General features: G+C 56.5%; 1 protein-coding gene across 1 annotated transcript in view; it reads right to left on the bottom strand.

Annotated features, from left to right (window-relative positions):
- The window catches only part of PKNOX1 (PBX/knotted 1 homeobox 1), a 36,208-nt gene extending 24,400 nt beyond the window's left edge, over positions 1-11,808 (bottom strand). The window contains 5 exon segments of the mRNA XM_021071043.1: positions 58-103; positions 106-184; positions 2,326-2,433; positions 3,310-3,377; positions 3,758-11,808. Of these exon segments, the coding sequence (XP_020926702.1) occupies positions 58-103; positions 106-184; positions 2,326-2,376 (176 nt within the window). The 5' untranslated portion in view covers positions 2,377-2,433; positions 3,310-3,377; positions 3,758-11,808.

The raw sequence follows: 18,925 nt of genomic DNA, 5'->3' as shown, positions 1-18,925 counted from the left end.
CGCCCAGTTCCGTGTAAGGAGGTTTTCTACACCCGCAGGCTCCACGGCCCGCCCTACCTGTAAATGGCCTGCTTGTCTGCATCCATCGGTGTCTGGGACCCCACGGGGGGGGACTCACGCCCTCCACATCGGGTTCGGAGCAGTGGGGGTCTTGCTCGGTTTTTAGCTCGGTTACCACGTGCATCTGCGAAAGGTGGAGAATCTGTCACCGACGCAAAAGAAGCTGCTGCCCAGGGAGCCTCGACTCTCAGAGGGGCCCAGCGGGAGAGCGAGGAAGAGCACGCCGCCAGACCGCTCAGAAGACCCAGGGACGCGATGCGTGCGGCCGACAAAGCTGCCTGGAATCGGAGATGCTCTCAGGCCGCTAAAACCCGGGCCAGATCTCCAAGCCACTGAAAAGCCGAGCGGGCCACTATACGTGAAATGCTCAGATTTTCAAAACCACAACAACCCCACACCTGTGAGGGCGCTGGCGGGTTCGCAGTGTCACCTGCCTCTCCCCCTGCTCACTCCTCTGTCCGCAAGAGGATAAACAGGCCAGGCGCTTCCCATCCGGTCACAAAACAGCCGGACCCACTGTGGCCCGTATTTGCGACAGGGCTGAAACTCTCCCTCTCCTCTCCCCCTCTTTTTTTTTCTTCCATTTTTGGCCACCCTGTGGCATACGGAAATCCCCAGGCCAGGAATCAGCTCTGAGCCACAGTTGCAACCTATGCTGCAGCTGTGGCAATGCCTGATCCTTTAACCCACTGTGCCGGGCTGGGGACTGAACCTGTGTCCCAGCGCTGCAGAGACGCCGCTAGTCCCATGGTTCCACAGCAGGAACTCCATCCCTTACCTGCCTTTAAACCTCAGGAATCCACATGCTGTGCAAAAAAAAAAAAAAAAAAAAAACTTTTGGCTGCGCCTGCAGCATGTGTGACTTTCCTTGGCCAGGGCTTGAAACAGCCACAGCCATGACAATGCCGAGTTCTTAACTGCTACACGACCCAGGAGCTCACAAACTGCAAACATTGCAAGAAATACTTGAAATTTTTAAAAGTTTAAGAAAATTTTCACTGCATCCAGAAAGCAAAGACCAGCTGTGTTTAAATAGTATTACACATAAGAGGAAGCCTTAGAGATATTATCATTGAAATTGCTTTCAACTAAGTGGTGTTGCTTGTAATTAGGGGAAGAGTGTTTAAATCCTTACACATAAAGAACTCAGTTTATTTACAAATGAAACAAAATTGCTACAGTGAACCTCTCATTATCCCTGAGCTGATGGCCGCCCCCTTGGCTTCTTCACGGCTGGGGTGTCTGGGGTCTGCCTGCCCCGCCCCCAACTGCTAGCCTCTGTCCTCAAGTGGCTTGGTTTTTGGGGGGGTGGGGGATGGTCTCGGCCAAGGATAAGAGAGCCCATGTCCCTGCCAGGAACCCAGGCGGATGCTCGGTTAGGGGTAGGGGTAGGGGTAGGGGCAGGGGATAATTCTTCAAGAGTCAACTAGAGAGACAGACATCTATGCAACAGGAAACATGCCCGGAATGGTGCCAAACTGTCCACCCAGGAGAGTCCTGAGTTGGAAAGAGAGGGCGCAGCCTCTGGTCCTACACACCGCCTGGAACCCATCGCACGGGGAGTACGTGAGGGGGGCACCCCGGGCTAGATGGCTCCCCAAAGCCCAGAGCAGGGAGCCGGCCCAGGGCTGCAGACCAGGAGGGAGCATGAAGTGAGCCCCGTTCTGCACTGAGCAAGAGCCTTCCGGGGACCTCAGGGTCCCAAGAGAGGCTGCACGTGCCCCCAACGCCCCCGGTCCCCAGTTCCGGGCTTTCACTGCAGCTTTAAGGAAAACAGGTCTCAGGGACAGTGGCAGAGTGCTCAAGAAGCCACGTGTGTTACCAGAGAGAGTGTGTAGACACAGCCACCGAGTGGGAGCAGGAGACAGACAGCACTGGGGACACACGACCTGACACTGGGCAGGCCCCCTGCCGCCCGCGCCGGGGACGACCCTGCCGGTCAGCACCCAGGCAGAGTCTGTGATCATCAACCACCAGCGCGTCCTTAAAGCAGCAACCCTGACTCACTCTGACGCTGAAAAGGTAAATTCCCAAAAACTAGGATTTAGAGGGGTCAAAATTGCGAACTTGATATCGCCCGGCAAGACTCTGACCAAGTCCACGGCTCAGCTGCCTGAGCGCCAGCAGGTCACGACCGCATCAAACGCGAAAGGCCCACCCTGCGCCTCCCGGAGCCCGGCCCCCCCCCCAGCACACACGGCGCTCTCGGCGCTCGCGGCCAGGCTGGCGGCTGATCCTCGTGCAGAATAAAGCGCGAGCTGTCACCTGCTGCCCATCTTGATAGCCGTCTATGCTCAAGGCCTGTGTAGCCATCATGGTCGGTGGGCTTTATCACAAAACATCAAATCATCTTGAGTCAAACGCACACGGTGTCTGCGAAAACAAAAGCAGAGACACATCGGTTAATCGGGGCAGAGCACTGCCTGCCCCTCGTTCCGCAGCACCACGGACCTTTTTTTTTTTTTTGGCTGCACCCACGGCCTGCAGAAGTTTCAGGGCCGGGAATCAAATCTGTGCTACAGCAGCAACCACGCCAGACACTTAACCCGCTGAGCCACCGGGGAGCTCCCCGTATACACGTCTTCCCAGGAGAAGGAGGACCATTCTCCATACTTCGTCAGAGGCCGGATCCGCCCAGCATCGCAGCGCCTGCCTGGCCACCCCACGTCTGTCCTCGCACGTGCTACCGCCTCTGCAGGCATTTAGATTTACCCCTGCACTCACCCAGCAAACACCCAGTAACGTCTACATGTGCAGGACACTGTTCTAGGTCCTGGGGCCATAAACAGGGGGCCGCCAGGCAGCACCCAGGGAGGCAGGGGGCTCTGGCAGGGTGACACGACAGAAGGTGAGTGTGCGGCTCGTGGCATGCGGCTGAGCCCCGCAAGGCCGAGGCAGCCCCTGGGCTAACCTCTGGTGCGATGTAGGGACAGGAAGGCCAGGTGCACCTGTCAGCACGCACAGGTGAATGAAAAGGGAAACAGGGGCTGCCTGTGCCCCGCAGGGGGGAGGGCCAGCAGGGGCACAGGAGCAGGTCACATGCGCTCACAGGCCAGGTGAGGACTGTGAGTCTTCCTGAGGGCCAGCGAGCCTGGGAAGGGCTGAGCACGGAGGCTTCCGGCTCCGAAGGGCCCCTCTGGCCGTGGGGGGGAGCAGGCTGCATGACTGGGGGCCAGGAAGGTGGCCGGGAGCACAGGCTGTGCGGGCGGCCGGGGAGCAGGGTGGGTCGGGTCGGGTCCACGGTCCCACCTGAGCCACTGGCAGAGCTGAGCCACGTGTCCCGAAGTGGACACACCGCGAGGAGCAGGTTCCGCGGCCTGGGGCAGAGAGGAAGAGGGGACGTGCCAGGTTTGAGACGCTCCTCGAAACCCACGAGCAAGTTCCAAACAAGGGCATCTGGGCCACAAACCCAGCGACCCCAGGGTGCGGTTAGGAGGCGCAGAGGCCTGGCGGGGTCGCAAGCAGGGCCAGACTAGAAATGGGGTCTTTCTGGGTGCCACATGCTAAGGGGCTCGAGCGGGGAGAGATGCTCTGAGAGGCTGGGGGAAGGGCTGTGAGCCCCCGGGATCGAGGCAGAGGCTGGGATGGGGGTACCAGCCCAGGACACCTGGAGTCCCCAGTCCTGACCTGCTCACTGACCCTGGTCCAACTGACAGGGCGGCCGCAGAACCCGCGTAAGGGCAACAGCGCAACTAACCCAAGGCACCGCGGAGGCCCTGCAGCTCTAGACGAGGCCCGGTCAGTCGAGGCCCGGTCAGTCGGGGCCGGGAGCACGTCTCCAGGCCGGCTGTCCCAGCGGTGGAGGTCACTGCTCTGCTCTTCCACCTCTGGGGTTTCAACGTGCCCACAACACACACTGGGGACAAGACAAAACTTTATTTAAGACCCTACGGCTCCGCGGTCCTCCTCTACTCCAACTGCTTAAAACTGCAGTATCGGCATCACCCGGTGCCAAGGTTCTAAAGGGAATTTTGACATTTGTGGCCTCTCTACAGGGAGCACCGCGCCAGGAGGTGGCAGAAGGGGAACAGCGCCACGGTGACTCACGTCTGCTGGGTGAAAGTGTGGGGACAGAGAAGCAGGGGGACGGACATCCCCGCAGGACGGCCAAGGAGCCAGCAGGACGCTGCTGGTAGGTGGCAATGCCGCCTGATCCGGCTCCGGAGGAGGAGGCCCGGGCGGGGGCAGGGGGCAGCCTCCGGGGCTCAGTCTGGGGCGCTCCCTCCAACTCCAGCCGAAGCCGCGGGTGTGACACTGCGGCGCCTGCTCCCAGCAGAGCTCGCCGTGCTGCCAAGGAAGCCGCCTGCTCTGCTCGAGGCCTCAGTCGGCCCGCTGGGCTACACGGCCTCCGGGTCAGCCGCCACGCGACTAAGTGAAAAGCGATGGTTCCCCGGGAGATCAGAAAAGCATCCAGCCCAAGATAAATCAGCGGCAGGCTCATCTTGGGAAAAACCTGTCATATTAGGCATTACATGAAAACCAAGGCTCCCTGAGATTTAGAAACAGGCAGCGAACCCCTGCTCCCCTCCCGTTACACAGAAAACTAAGTTTCTACGATGTTCAACCTCAACAGTGTCCCCCACTCTTTCTTTACAAAGATCACACTCCACTTACAGGAACCGCACGTTGGCCACATTCCTTGTGCTACACAGCACACACCCTCGTACCTTATCTGGTACCTAGTGGTTTGTCTCTCGCAATGCCCTCCCCCCACTTGCCCCCTCCCTCCCCACTGGTAAGGACTGGTTTGTTCTGGTACCTGTGAGTCTGTTTCACTTTTACTGTATATTCACTAGTGATTGTTTTTATTCTGCACGTAAGGAACATACAATGCTGTGCTTTCTGACTGGTTTCACTTAGCACAATGCCCACCAAGTACATCCATGTCGGTGCAAATGGCAAGCCCCCATCCTTTTTTAGGGTCGAGTAATACTCCACTGTGCGAATGTGCCCCGTTGTCCTCATCCGTTTGCTTGTCGATGGGCACCCAGGTTGCGTGAATGCCGTGGCTACTGTAACTAATGCTGCTATGAACCCTGGGGTGTGTGTTATCTTTTCAAATCAGTGGGTTTGTTTTCTCCAGATATATGCCCAAGAGTGGAATTGCTGGGTCATATGGTAACTCTATTTTTAGTTTTCTGAGGCCCCTCCATACTGTTCTCTGTAGTGGCTGCACCAGTTTACATCCCTGCCAACAGTCTAGGCGGTTCCTTTTCTCCAAGTGTCTCAACCTCTTCTTCTTCTTTTTTTTTTTTTTTTTTTTTTTTGCTTTTTAGGGCCACACCTGCAGCATGTGGAAGTTCCCAGGCTAGGAGTCGAATCAGAGCTGCAGCTGCCAGCCTCCACCACAGCCACAGCCATGCCGGATCCTTAACCCACTGAGCGAGGCCGAGGAGCGAACCAGTGTCCCTGCAGATCCTCGTCGGGTTCATTACCGCTGCGCCACAGTGGGAACTCCACGTCTTCACTTAACGTCATGTGGGGCTAAAATCAGGATACCACGGTTTGGGTCCCTTTTATGTGTACAGGTGTAATCCAGGTAAACGGACTCATCCATGGAAACTGTCTCTTTGCGCCCTTTCAGGAATTCCAGCCAGATGAATACAAATGACCAAAATGCAACTTTCCAATCTTCGTGTACAGAAACCATAAAACTCAAAAGTAACTGGAGAAACACAAAACTTAAAACAATCCATCCCTTGCCAGCCGCAAGTATTAAACTTGAAACAACAGCAGGGCGCTCTGCTAGCAGACGTGACGAGAAGCCTGGTGCCCCCGAGGGGTCCTGGGATCGCAAACCAAGTAACCAGTTTGAAAGAAACTGGAGCACACGAACGGTTAACCATAAAACAGTTATGCTCTTCTCAGAGTTCCTGCTGCGGCTCAGCTGGTTAAGAAGCCAACTAGTAACTGTGAGGATGTGGGTTCGATCCCTGTCCTCGCTCAGTGGGTTAAGGATCCAGCGTTGCCACAAGCTGTGGTGTTGGTCCCAGACGTGGCTCGGATTCTGTGTTGCCGTGGCTCTGGTGTAGGCCGGCAGCTACAGCTCCAATTTGACCCCCAGCTTGGGAACCTCCATATGCTACAGGTGCAGCTCTAAAAAAAAAGTTTTGCTCTTCTCAAAATCAACTAAGACTATAGCTTTGGTGCTAAGACCTCAAGGGCAGATAAAATACGAAATGTGAGCCAAGTTGAAGAGGCAGGCACTTTGCTATGTTTAAGCTTTCCAGCCCAGGCCAGCTGACAAGCCGGGAAGCTGTGCAGGAGCCAGACAGGCGAATCCCAGCAGCGGGGAAGCCCTGGGCGGGGAGATGGACACGGCGGGAAAGGTCAGAGCAGGCTCCTTCTGCGGATCAGAGGCTGGAGAGGCCCCAGGTGGCCGCTGCTCGGCTCCCCACCCCCGCAGCCCCCCCCCCACCGAACCCTGATGTGTCCAAGGTGCCGTCACTGCTGCCTTATCAGAGCAGAGTCTCCGGGCCCCCCGGGAGATGTCGGTTTTAATGTTTTTGTTTGGCTTTAGAATGTTTGTTTGCAGTATGTAAGAACATTTGGCAAATTAATCTTGGCTTTTAGCCTTGATTCCAATGTAACCCCTGAGTGTCCGATCCTGCACGCTTCCCTTTTAGTGAAGAGGTACGGAAACGCACTAGGATCGGAAACCCTTCCACGTCCTGAGGGTGACGGGCAGGCGCTATTCCAGGCGCTGGCGACCTGGCGGGCGGGGAACACATCCACGCCCCTCGGCCCACGAGGCTCCCCTCCGGGAAGGTCTGGCAAGTCCGAGAACGTGGGGTTCCCTGCAGGTGCGATTCTAATCACTAGACCTAGTCACGGAGGCTTTATTTATGTGGTGCTTAAAATGAAAACTGCATCTACTAAACTTAAAACTACGGTTCGAAAGGTGTGAGGAAATTTACGTTGCATGTGGGAGGCTCAGTAGGACTGGTGTATGTGGTCTGATCACCTTGAGCTGATGGAGGCTGTCTTAGGGTTAAAGACGAAAATTTACTAAATTTACAAAGAGTAGAATAAAATGTATAAATTCTATGTAAAAGGGGGGGGGGGACAGGTCTGTAACTCTGTAGCTTTAATAAATGCTGGTTTTAAAACGACTTCAAGTGATATCTTCCCGTGCTCAAAAGCCTTATTTCAAAGGGCATTAAAAGCGCACAACACGGGAGCTCCCCTTGTGGCGCAGCAGAAACAAACCTGACCAGTATCCACGAGGATGCGAGTTCGACGCTTGGCCTCGCTCAGTGGGTCGGGGATCTGACGTTGCCATGAGCTCTGGTGCAGGTGGCTAATCCAGCTCAGATCCCACCTTACAGGGCTGTGGTGCAGGCCAGCAATTCAACCCCTAGCCTGGGAACTTCCACCGGCCGTGGGTTCGGCCCTAAAAACCAAAACCAAAACAAACACTCATGGCAAGAAAGCTGGATATGTGGAAACAGAGCCTACATGTCACCCCAGGGGCAGAGGAATCCACCGCAGTTCCCCCCCGCAGCTCCCCCTCCGTGAACACGACGGTCACGTCCAAGAGAAAAGGCGCCTCGGGCCTGGCAAGTGGAAAGGCAGGCACGCGACCTGCTGGGAGCACGACGGTGCCTTTTATTCAGCCTGCAACGGCGTCTTGAAAGCCTTGTCTGTGCCCAGCTCCGTTCTAAATCCTGGGGACGCGGCAAGAAACCAAGCAAGGTGCCTGCCGTCAAGAGACCGTTTCCTAACAACGCTGGAAAGCATCCGGATTACGGGGGACGGACAGCGCCCCAGGACCAAGAGCGTGGGGTCCGCTCTGGCGCCCGTTGTGAAGTCTGGGGGTCTTTTCAGTCCTGATTAGACACTGGAGGGGTTTCTTGCTCCTGGCAGAAGTATGTCCCTGTCGCTCTACTTCCTGGTGGACGGGCGGGTGGGAAGTGACCCGAGTCTGTGCAGACCCCCCTGGCACCCGCTCTAACTGTGCTGAGCCCACTCGCGGTTCGAGCCGTTTGTGGAGCGTCTGCAGGTTCTCCTTAGCGCGTGTCGTCACCTAAAGATCACGCGGAGACAGAGCCCCAGTCAAGACTCCTGCTGGTTCTGAGAAACTCCCAAAACTGAGGCACAGGGCTCCCGGTGACCTGGCTGGCAAAGCAGAGGCTCCCACGAGATCAGACCTGGAGGCAGCCACCCCGGAGCCGCTCGGTGTGGGTCCTGCTCAGGCAGCCCGTGCCAGTGCCCAGGCCAACACGCAGGCGCCAGGAACATGGGCCCCGAGGGGCCACCAGTGTCCCAGAGGGGCTGCGCGAGGGCGGGGAGGAGGACGGGGGAAGGGCTCTCCCCAGCGCCACCGGAGGCCCTACTCAGACACGCTCCACACCCCCCGCCACGGGGCCCTCGCCCCCTCTCCAGTCCGACCTGACCTCTCTGACTCCCTCGGAACCAAGAGACACCCAAAGTGATGCAGGGCACCCCCACGGCTGGGTGAAGCAGGTGACGTGCTCCTGCCTCGAGGCCCCTCACTTCTGCAGCCCTGAGGCCGCCCCCCAGTAACAAGTCTGACTAACCAGACCCCCCCACCCCCAGAGGCGAGGAAGCCCAGGCCACAGGGAGGGTCTGTCCAAGGGGCTCTGGGCCACAGCCCGGCTCCCATCCCAGCCGACAGCCAGCATGGATTTCCGAGCTGGAGCACCTCTCCCCCCAGACTCTGGAGCCCTCGGCCACCAGGCCACCCCCAGCCCCCATGCCCCCCTAGCTGAGGACCCGACCTTGAGGAGCAGAGACGGGCCGTTTCCACCGCACTCTTTCCGAACTGTTGGCCCGCAGACCCACGAGCAGGACGAGAGGGCCAGGCTGTGCCCGGCCTGGCCGAGCGGGGACGCGGTGCCATTGCTCTGCCACAGTGAGGCGACAGGGACACGGCTAGACACCTCCCGAGGCCAACCTGGCCGTGCCGTGTCCTCTGCCTGGTATTTCGGAGAACGCAACAGAACTGTGTTTTGTAAAAATTAACAAACAGAAACCTCGATTCGACAGAGTCGGGAGCCAGCAGGGGGCGCGCGCAGGCCCCGACGGTGGGGACGCATGGGAAGCAGACTGGCTGCTCCGGGCCTGGCGAGAGCTCAGCGAAGAGAGGCCACCAGCGAACCCTCACTTCCTGCAGGGACTCTGCTGACTGCAGCCCCCCAACTTCTCCCCCTTTTCAATCGGCTCTCCCTCCCTCGTGGCAGCGCAGCCTCGCCAGGGTCGCAATTCTTCGTGATCCCGAATAGCTTCGATTTTGCTAGAGAAGTAACCAGCAGTCTGTTTCAGGTCAACCGTTTCTAGATTAACTCAGAACTCACAAGGAAGTCACAACAGCCCGGGCAGTCTGACAACTGTGATGCCTAAGAATGGTAACTGTATCAACGCAACCTGTGAATTACGGGAATTACGTCATTCGAAGTGGGAACGGATGGGAGTTCCCACTGCAGTGCACTGGGGTAAGGACCCAGTGTGGCTGCAGCTCCAGCCCAGGTGTGTTCCCTGGCTGGGGAACTTCCGTGCCACGAGGATGGGCAAGTGAGGGGAAAGGGGGCAGGTCGGACGAAGGTGACCCACTGGGTACACACCGCGAATGACCTTCAACCACGTACCTTCGAGGACACACAGGTGTCAGCTTGCTCTGCAGACATTCGTGAGTCTACAGAAAACGACGGCCTGGTGCTCGATGCCTGGTACCAGTGGCGTATCTCCAAAAGATCCTAACACCTTCCGGTACTAAAGGGGAAAGGACGCCTCCTTCCTGCCTGATCCTGGCATGTAAGAAGCCTGTAACGGAGTCCACACACACTGACAGCCCACGGACGACCCCACACCACCCGAGAGCACGTGAGCACTGGGCAACCATGAGGTCTACGCCCTAGAATTCCACTCTGGAGAACAGGCATCTAGCTTTGACTCAACAGCTAAGCTACAGAAACAGTCACCACCCAGCCCATCATTTCCTGGACTCCTAGTAACGCCTCCAGACCCTCCTCCCGCCCCACCCCGCCACCCTCTGCCCTGCAGCCCCAGGGATGGCATCACGAAGGCTTGCTGTTCCCTCTGGGTACCAGTCTTCAGAGTCACCGCCGGTTTCCTGGCCTTCTCTAGTGACTGGCGAGGTGGTTTCAGGACACTAGGATCTCCTGGGTTTGAACATTTACAAACTAAGGGCAGTTTTTAAAATATGTATACATGTTTTGACACTCCCATTACCGCATCTTTTTCCAACGCAAGCCCCTGCTGTTACCTCCTACAGCCTTTTATCCCATCCTGGTAATTCTTTTTGTTTTCTTGGTTTTTGTTTTGTTTTGTTTGCCTTTTTTAGGGCTGCACCCATGGCATATAGACAGTCCCAGGCTAAGGGTGAATCAGAGCTACAGCTGCTGGTCTACACCCCAGCTCACGCCAAGGCCAGGGATCGAACCCGCATCTTCATGGATCCCAGTCGGACGGGGTTCTGCAGCGCCATGGCGGAACCTGCACGCCCTGGTGATTCGAGACAGCTTTCTGCTTTTAGGTGAAACGGGGCTCCAGGCTCAGCTTGTCTATTTGCTGTGCCAAGCCCAGACTTTTCCAGGCCACGCGAGCCTGGAGCCGACTTCTCGCAGGGGGCAGGTGTGCGGGGACCACGGTCGGTGCCAGGGGGCTCGCTGTCCTGGCTGCTCACGGGTCCCAGGACGATTCCACGGACAGGGAGGAAATCTTTTCTCACAAATTTTTTTTTAAAACAAGTTAACACTGATGCCTCCAATTCAAATCTGAGATTACAGGGTATTTACATAACTACTTTGAATTACAACTTGTATGTCTTTCTTTCTTACCCTGAAAACCGTGTTTCCTAATGACAGCGACATAACGACTCATGTCTACGTGTGTATATGGTATCGAGATAGCATGAATATCATGCTAACAACTGGAGTATTGAGAACTGTTTTAAGATTTCTCTAAAGTTCAAGATTTAGCCCACTAAGACAGATGTATAATCCAGTTTGTTTTGTTCTGTATTTTGTCTTTTTAGGGCTACACCCCCAGCACATGGAGGTTCCCAGGCTAGGGGTCGCATCGGAGCTACAGCTGCCGGTCCACACCACAGCCACAGCCCCACCGGATCCGAGCCTCGTCTGCAATCTACACCACAGCTCACGGCAACGCCAGATCTTTAACCCACTGAGCAAGGCCAGGGATCAAACCCACATTCTCATGGATCCTAGTTGGATTCATTTCCGCTGCGCCATGACGGGGGCGCCAAGCTTTTTGGATCATGAGCAAACACTTAACGGCCTCTCTGAGATGAAATGCACGCTCTCCTCACACCCCGCGCATCCTAACACGAGGTGAGACGGCTCAGGGGCGGCAGGCTGGCCGCCCCTTCGCGCCCGCTTACAGCTGCAGATGGAGCACCTTGGGGTGTGGACGCTGCACGGCTGACTCAAGCGCCGCTCTGGGGGCCTGGGCCTGCTTCCGGGCCGTTAAAGGGATCTTCTGGAGCCCTAGATCCGATGAGGACACACCACTTACACCCTGCAGGGGACTCCCGCTGCCTGCAAGACAGAGACCCTAAGTCTTCCCAGGCGGGACTGCAGCGTGGCTGCTCCTTGCTGTCCCCCCGCCACTGCAGTCAGAGGCCCATGTCCCGCACACATACACCCTCAAAGCCTCTGGACACACAGCAGCACCCCCTCACACTGCACTCAGAGGCCCATGCCCCCCCCACCCCTCTGGACACACAGCCCCCCCACACACTGCAGTCAGAGGCCCATGTCCCCCCACACACACCCCTCTGGACACACAGCCCCCCCCCCCAACACTGCATTCAGAGACCCATGTCCCCCCCACACACCCCCCTCTGGACACACAGCCCCCACCTGGAAGGACCTCCCACCCTGCATGCCCTTCTCCACTGCCGTTCCCCTGGCGCGTCACATGGGTCGGCCCGACTTGGAAGAACTGTCCTGACCTCTGACCTGCGTCTCAGAGCAGAAGCTGCTGCAGGTGGCATCTTCAGTCTACTTGAATGGGCTTCTCGTTAACTTGTGCCACCACCACTTCCTGGCAGGAAGGAGCCGCAGCTGCATTTGGGCACCATGATGTCCGTGGCCACTATCACAAGGTTTGGTACACAGCAGGTGCACAATAATGCTGTTTAGTGAACGGAAGCTACAGTTTATACAACACGGATTATGTGTCCCCTGAAAGTCTGACCTAACCCTCCCGGTGCCTTTTTAAAAGATCCATCTTGAGCATCTCCGCCGCGGCTACAGCGGCTGCCCTGGCCAAGGTCTCCTCCTCCAAGGTCAGCTCTGGTCACTTACATCGTCTTCCTAAACCACACACAGCGCGAGTTCCCCGGGTCTGGTGGTTAGGCTTCGGCCCTTTCACTGCTGTGGCCCAGGGTCCACGCCCTGCTCTGGGCACCGAGATCCCGCCTGGAGCCGCTGCACGCTGCGGGGACTGCCGTGGAACCGAACATGGTACGACCTTATGTGTGCAGTTCCCATCATCTGGGGTCACACACCTCTTAAAATACTGTTCTCATTTCTTCTTAGTGAGATCCGCAAAAAGCAAAAACACATTTGCCTTAATTTTATTTTCCTGGTTCCTTGGGCTGAAGCTGAATTCGTTCGTTTTTCTGGTTCTCTACTAAATGCACTTCTCCCGGGGGCCGTTCCTGCCTCACCCCGGGGCTGCGGCGGGCAGCCCTGTCCTTCACTGAGTGTCCTCTTCAGCCCAAGAGCGACAAGGAAGGGGCTGGGGCCTTCGGCGTAGATGTTCTCAGCTACCCTTAGACTCTCAGGTTAACTGGGTTGCACTGTGGTCGGAGAATCTGCTATCTACAGGTTTTACTTTTTGAAACTCGGGATTTTTCGTTGGGGCCTAACATGTGGCAGTTTTTGTTCAATGTTCCATGCAATTGAAGAGAATCTATTCTTTATGTCCCGTTACTTAAATCCCCTCTGTCAACACCTCTCAAGTAGGGATGGTCTGGCCCCCAAGGGGCACCAGGCAAGGCCCACACACTTCCAGTTACCACGCGCAGGAGGGAGGGTGCTGGCCTCGAGGGAGCGGGGCCCAGGGACGCTGCTGGGCAGCTTACCCGGCATAGGACAGCGCCCCTGGGTGACGGGGCCCCAGTGCCCACAGGGCCAGGCTGAGAACCCCCCACCCCCCCCTTTCTCTCTCTGGCCCACCTGACACGCAGCTTGTGAAGAGCCCTCCTCTGTGTACAAGCGTCAGCTTCCATTTTGACCCATCTCCGTGTTTTTCTACATTTTATTAACACGTTATACTTGGGACTAGTGGAAGGGACTCCTCCAATGCTTTTCACCTTGAGTCTAGGTGTTTGAGACTGATCTTGCTAAACCTTTGTTTGTTTTTGGCCATACCCACAGGACGTAAAAGTTCCGGGGGCAGGGATCAAACCCGGGCCACGGCAAGGACAACACTGGCTCCCGAACCCACGGAGCCACCAGGGAGCTCCCCTGCTTTCTTTTCACGCGCTGGATCTAGTTCTCTCCCTCCTGCCGCCGCCTTCTTGTGTTGGTTACAGGTGAATCACTCACAGACTGCACTCAACTCCACTTCGTGTTTCTGCTAAGCCTGGGGTCTTGTCAGCTGGGAGACTTAACCCTTCTACGTGACTCACGGCTACCGCTGTCTCTGGGCCGATTCACACGCCTTGCTTTGGAACACACCCAGCAAGCCCCTCCGCCTTCGCTTAACTGCCTTTGGCGGGAAATGACGCTGTTCTTTGCGCCACTTTCCCGCCGAGCACGTGGGAGCCACGCGGCCCCTCTCGCGTCTTCTGCCGGCTGCCCACGCCACCTGCATCGGCGACTCCTACAGCCCACGTCTGCACGACAAGCCTCGGTGCAGAGCTGTGCCCTGCGCTCATTGCTGTCCCACCCGAGGCTGTTCTTCAGCACGGGCGCTGCAGGCCCGGGGCTGGTCTGAGCACGTGCCAAATGCCAACGCGGGAAGGCAAACACATCGGGGACCATCCAGGACCTTTTCTCAAAGCTTTAAAATGAATTCGGGGCGTTTAAAGGTTAAACTTACGACCCTGGGGTACACCTGGCTGCGACGCGTTGCTCCCAGCGAACGCCGTGTGACCTGATACCCACATATGCCCACATGCACAGGCAGTATTTGCTCCTCTGCACGTTCACGGCCACAGCCCCGCAGGGTGCCTCCTAATGGGGAGGGGACCCACCGAACTCAGCGAAGCGCCTCACAGAAACTACTTCTGAGTATCTGACTATACCGACTAGACAAGAATTCCGATTACTTTAATGACACTCTTAAGAACACAGCTAAAAAGAGAAAATGCACGTTCTGTTGGCACTATAAGTGTCACTTTCAGTATTATTCGTTACATGAGAAAATTACATTAGAAGAGCATTCCTGGAGTTCCTGTCATGGCTCAACAGTTAACGAACCCAACGAGTATCCATGAGGATGCAGGTTCTATTCCTGGCCTCACTCAGTGGGTTAAGGATCCAGCGTTGCTGTGAGCTGTGGTGTAGACCAGTAGCTGTAGCTCCGATTCGACCCGTAGCCTGGGAACTTCCATATGCCACAGGTGCAGCCCTAAAAAAAATAAAAGGAAAAAGAAAAAAAAAAGAAAAAAAAGAAAAGCATTCTTTTACACCTTGAAGGCAGAAATACTGGGGATATTCCATAATACGTATTCCACTCCATGCGAATTCAGTAGCTGCATTTTTCTCTGGGAACATATAATTTATACAGAATACACACACACACACACACACACACACACATACATATATATACATATTTTTTTTTTAGGGTCAAATCAGAGCTACAGCTGCCAGCCTACACCACAACCACAGTAATGCCAGATCCGAGCCGCATTTGCGACCTATATACCACAGCTCACGGCAACGCTGGATCCTTAACCCACTGAGCAAGGCCAGGGATCAAACAAACCCACATCCTCATGGATACAAGTCAGGTTCATATCCCGCTGAGCCACAACAGGAACTTCCAGAATATTTTTTTTTTCTTCTTTTTTTTGCAATTTCTTGGGCCGCTCTAGCGGCATACGGAGGTTCCCAGGCTAGGGGTCAAATCGGAGCTGCAGCCACCGGCCTACACCAGAGCCACAGCAATGCGGGATCCAAGCCGCATCTGCAACCTACACCACAGCTCACGGCAACACCGGATCCTTAACCCACTGAGCAAGGCCAGGGATCAAACCCGCAACCTCATGGGTCCTCGTCGGATTTGTTAACCACTGCGCCACGACGGGAACTCCCAGAATAATTTTTTTTAACAGTAAAAATAGCACACATAAAGGTGGAAAGATTTTTAAAATTTGAAACAGTTACAGTTTTTGGTCTTAGGATATACTGGACTGACATGAAGCTTGAACCTGAGAAATAACTATTTAAATAAACAACAGGCAAAGTACAACCTCAGGCAAGTTAACTAAACATCACCTTCTCAAGTCAAAGGGTCCCCAGGAAAGCAAGTCTCAGAGAAGTGCCCCAAAGGAGCCGAGGAGCACGCCTTCTCCTGTCTTAATTCCCTTTACTGAGAATCAACGCCAAGACCCGGGCTGGGGAAATTCTGGAAAGAAAAAAAGAGCCCTGAAGAGCCAAAGATCAGAGAGGAGCCAGGTCCCAGCCCACCCCAGGGAGCTCCTGAGCCCTCCTTGCTGCCCGCTGGCATCCGGGGTCTGAGGACAGGCGCTCTGGGCAAGGAGGGGGCACCCACGAGAAAGAAGCCAACCCCGTGCGCGGACTCGGTCCAGAGAGCAGGGACGCTGCGCACTCGGCGCCAGAGCGGAGAACGCGGGGCTCGGTCCACGCCAAGTCCTTCCTCCGCGACCCTCGTTACCGCCCGGAGCGCTTCACCGAGGCCCTAGTTTTGCACGACCCCACACTCGGGTCCTCGCACGTGAGGAGCTCAGGGAGGAAAACCTATGTCTCCCCGCTTCCTGTTCCTGTGCCCCGGGTCATGCCTCGGCTCCATCCGGCCCCAGGCCCGCTCTGGTTCGGCGCAGAACCGAGCGGGGCCAGCACGCCCCCCGAGCGGGGCCAGCCAGCGAGTGTCCGGGGCTCTGCGGGCCTCAGGCCGTCTCTATTCCGGCTTCGCTCTCCTCCCAAACGTCCCCTGACGGCTCTAGGGCGGGACGGGAACAGGCCAGCGGGGCGCGGCCCACGGGCCTGCTCTCTGCCAACCCCAGGCCTCCAGTCCAGCTGACCCTAACCCCACCCAGAATGTGCTTCTAAGGCCGTCCTGGTGACTCGAGTCTTTTGCAGGTTCCCCTTAATCCACAGGCGGGCTCCCCCCGCCCAGCCTCGGCTCCCGTCCCCGGGGGGCGTCACCCCAGCTGCTCTGAGGGCGGCTGCAGCTGGCGAGCATGACCAGGCCCGCTCCCGGGGACACACAGGAAAGCCGAGGGCACCTGCAGCTTCGGCGGCTCTAAGAGGGCCGGTCACGAGGCCAGAAAAGGACAGGGAACAGTGGCGACCAGGCAGGAGGCAGGGCCCAGCGAGCTCTCGCTCCCGATTCTGGAGGGCGTCACTCATCTCGGGCAGGACCCTTGCTGGACTAAAGCTGTGTGTGCACAGAGCTGAGAGAGCTGTCAAGGAATCCCAGGAAACTGTCGAAATAACATAGCCCAACAAAAGGGCTCTTTTCCAAGACACCCTGCAGGCTGCTGGGCGGCGTGGCTGCAGTTCACTGAACTCCCCCTCGGGAGGCCCCGCTGCCCGCCGGCTGGGCTGTCCCAGGGTCCCAGGGCGGGGCTGCCAAGACCTCACTCTGAGAAAGCAGCCGTCGGAAGATCACTTTCGTTTTCAAACAAGGTTTGGGGAGGCACCACCTGAAGTTTAATATTCAAATAAAACCACAGATGTGGAGCTCCCGTCGTGGCTCAGCAGGAACGAACCTGACTAGCATCCATGAGGATGTGGGTTCAATCCCTGGCCTCGCTCAGTGGGCTGAGGATCCTGCGTGGCTGTGGCTGTGGTGGAGGCTGGCAGCTGCAGCTCCAATTCGACCCCCAGCCTGGGAACCTCCATATACCGCGGGTGCAGCCCTAAAAGACAAACAAACAAACAAAAACATAGACATTAAATCCTGTCAAAACAAAATCCATCCCCAAAATATTTCGAAGCTAAAGGGCCACATACGCCTACTAGAGACAAAGCAAAACCCTAATAAAGGCGTTTAGTGGTTTCGGAATCCACTGTAGTAACTTCTGAGTTGAACGGCCTATCCCATCAAACGTGGGTTCCACGTAACGCTTTCTGGGAAACGCTGTTCCAGGTCAGTACTTCTCAACTTGGGGGGGTTGTCCCCCCAGAAACATTTAGCAAAATGTGCAAAGACATTTTTGGTTGTCACACCTGCGGGTGGGCTCCCAGTGGGTGGGGACCAGGAATGCTGCTAAAGTCTTCCCATGCACAGGGCAGCCTCCCTAACATGGACAACTAGCCCCTAGTGACAACGGTGCCACTGCTTCCAACCCCTGCCTGAGTGGACCACAGGGGCTTTTGCTTGGGCTGCAATAAATTCTGCTGCAATAATGAAAAAAAAAAAAAAAAGTGACAAAATTTAGAATAATGCAAAGTTAAATTCCTGATTTTTTAATAAAACCGCCACCTCCCCAAACCTTGATAAAATGTCTCAGACAACAGGTAACAAATACTGAGCTCACCAAGCTCTCGTGAAGGCGTGACTTCTGCAAGTCTGATCAGAGCTCAGGACGCTGCAATAGCAGCTCTTCCACCCACCTCAGACCTGCTGCAAGGGGGCGCTGTGCAGTTGGCAAGAGCCTACCCTCCCTGGGAGAGCTGGAGACCAGGAGGCCCTGGCACACAGGTGGGCACCAGCAGAGCTGGCCGGCAGCGAGCAGGCCAGCCCTGACACGCTCTGTGGGGTGTCTGCCGGGACAGTGGAAGCGGGGAGGCAGGGGAGCTGGGAGGAGCGGCCCCGCAGCAGACGCGGGTGGAAGCAGCAGGCCAGCAGGAGCAACAGGACTCAACAGGGAAGGTCAAGGCCTGAGTGGGCAGTGCCACCCGCCCCAAGGCCAAGCACACGTGGTCCCTGGATCCCGGATCCCTTTTTTCCTTATTTCCCGTGTGACCCTAAACCCGTGGCCTGCTCCCTGCCATCCTGGGGCCTGACTCCAACAGCCAGGCATCCATCAGTCACAGATGCAGACGGCGTGCCCGCAGCCTCAGCCCCACAGGCTCCACTAGGCAAGAGGCTGAGGCCAATGACACACCCCCTGTGGGCGGCAGGACTGGCCTCAACAGAAGTGACCTCTGGGACAGCCGCCCAGCCCTTGCACGTGTACACTAACAGGTCCCAAACTGACACTCTTCTGCTGTCTGTCTCCACCGTCCACGTGTTCCTGAGCAGCTTGTACAAGACTCATCACAACAGCGCCGTCAGACAGGAGCCCGCGTGGCCCAGCCGCCCGGACAGCAGACTTGCTAAGCTCGGGGCTCTTATCTGCCCCGTCTGATTTCCTCGTCATCTTTGCGTCAGCAGAGTCAGCTGAGTCAGGAGAACGCAGCACAGACACATTCCTGCGAGGGGACGGGCGGAGAGGAAGTGGATTTCTGGGCGAGTGCAGAGGTTCTTTCCTAGGTGGTCTCGGTGGACCCGAGGGGGTGGGGGCGGAATCACTCCTTCATTTGCACTATCTCCCGCCTGAAATTTAGCCCTCACTCAATGACGAAGGTAGACATGAACTCCCGGAGTTGTAACGGTACCTGTGACTTCTCTACAACAGAAACCAGATATTTTTACCAAGCATTGGTGTTGCTGTAGAAATCTCAGGTTGTCAGTTATACTCATCAGCACGCAAAAAGAAATTACTAGAGCTGCT

This window comes from Sus scrofa, chromosome 13 (assembly GCF_000003025.6).
Source record: "Sus scrofa isolate TJ Tabasco breed Duroc chromosome 13, Sscrofa11.1, whole genome shotgun sequence".
NCBI classification, from domain to species: domain Eukaryota; kingdom Metazoa; phylum Chordata; class Mammalia; order Artiodactyla; family Suidae; genus Sus; species Sus scrofa.
This window is presented reverse-complemented; position numbering and strand designations above follow the sequence as displayed.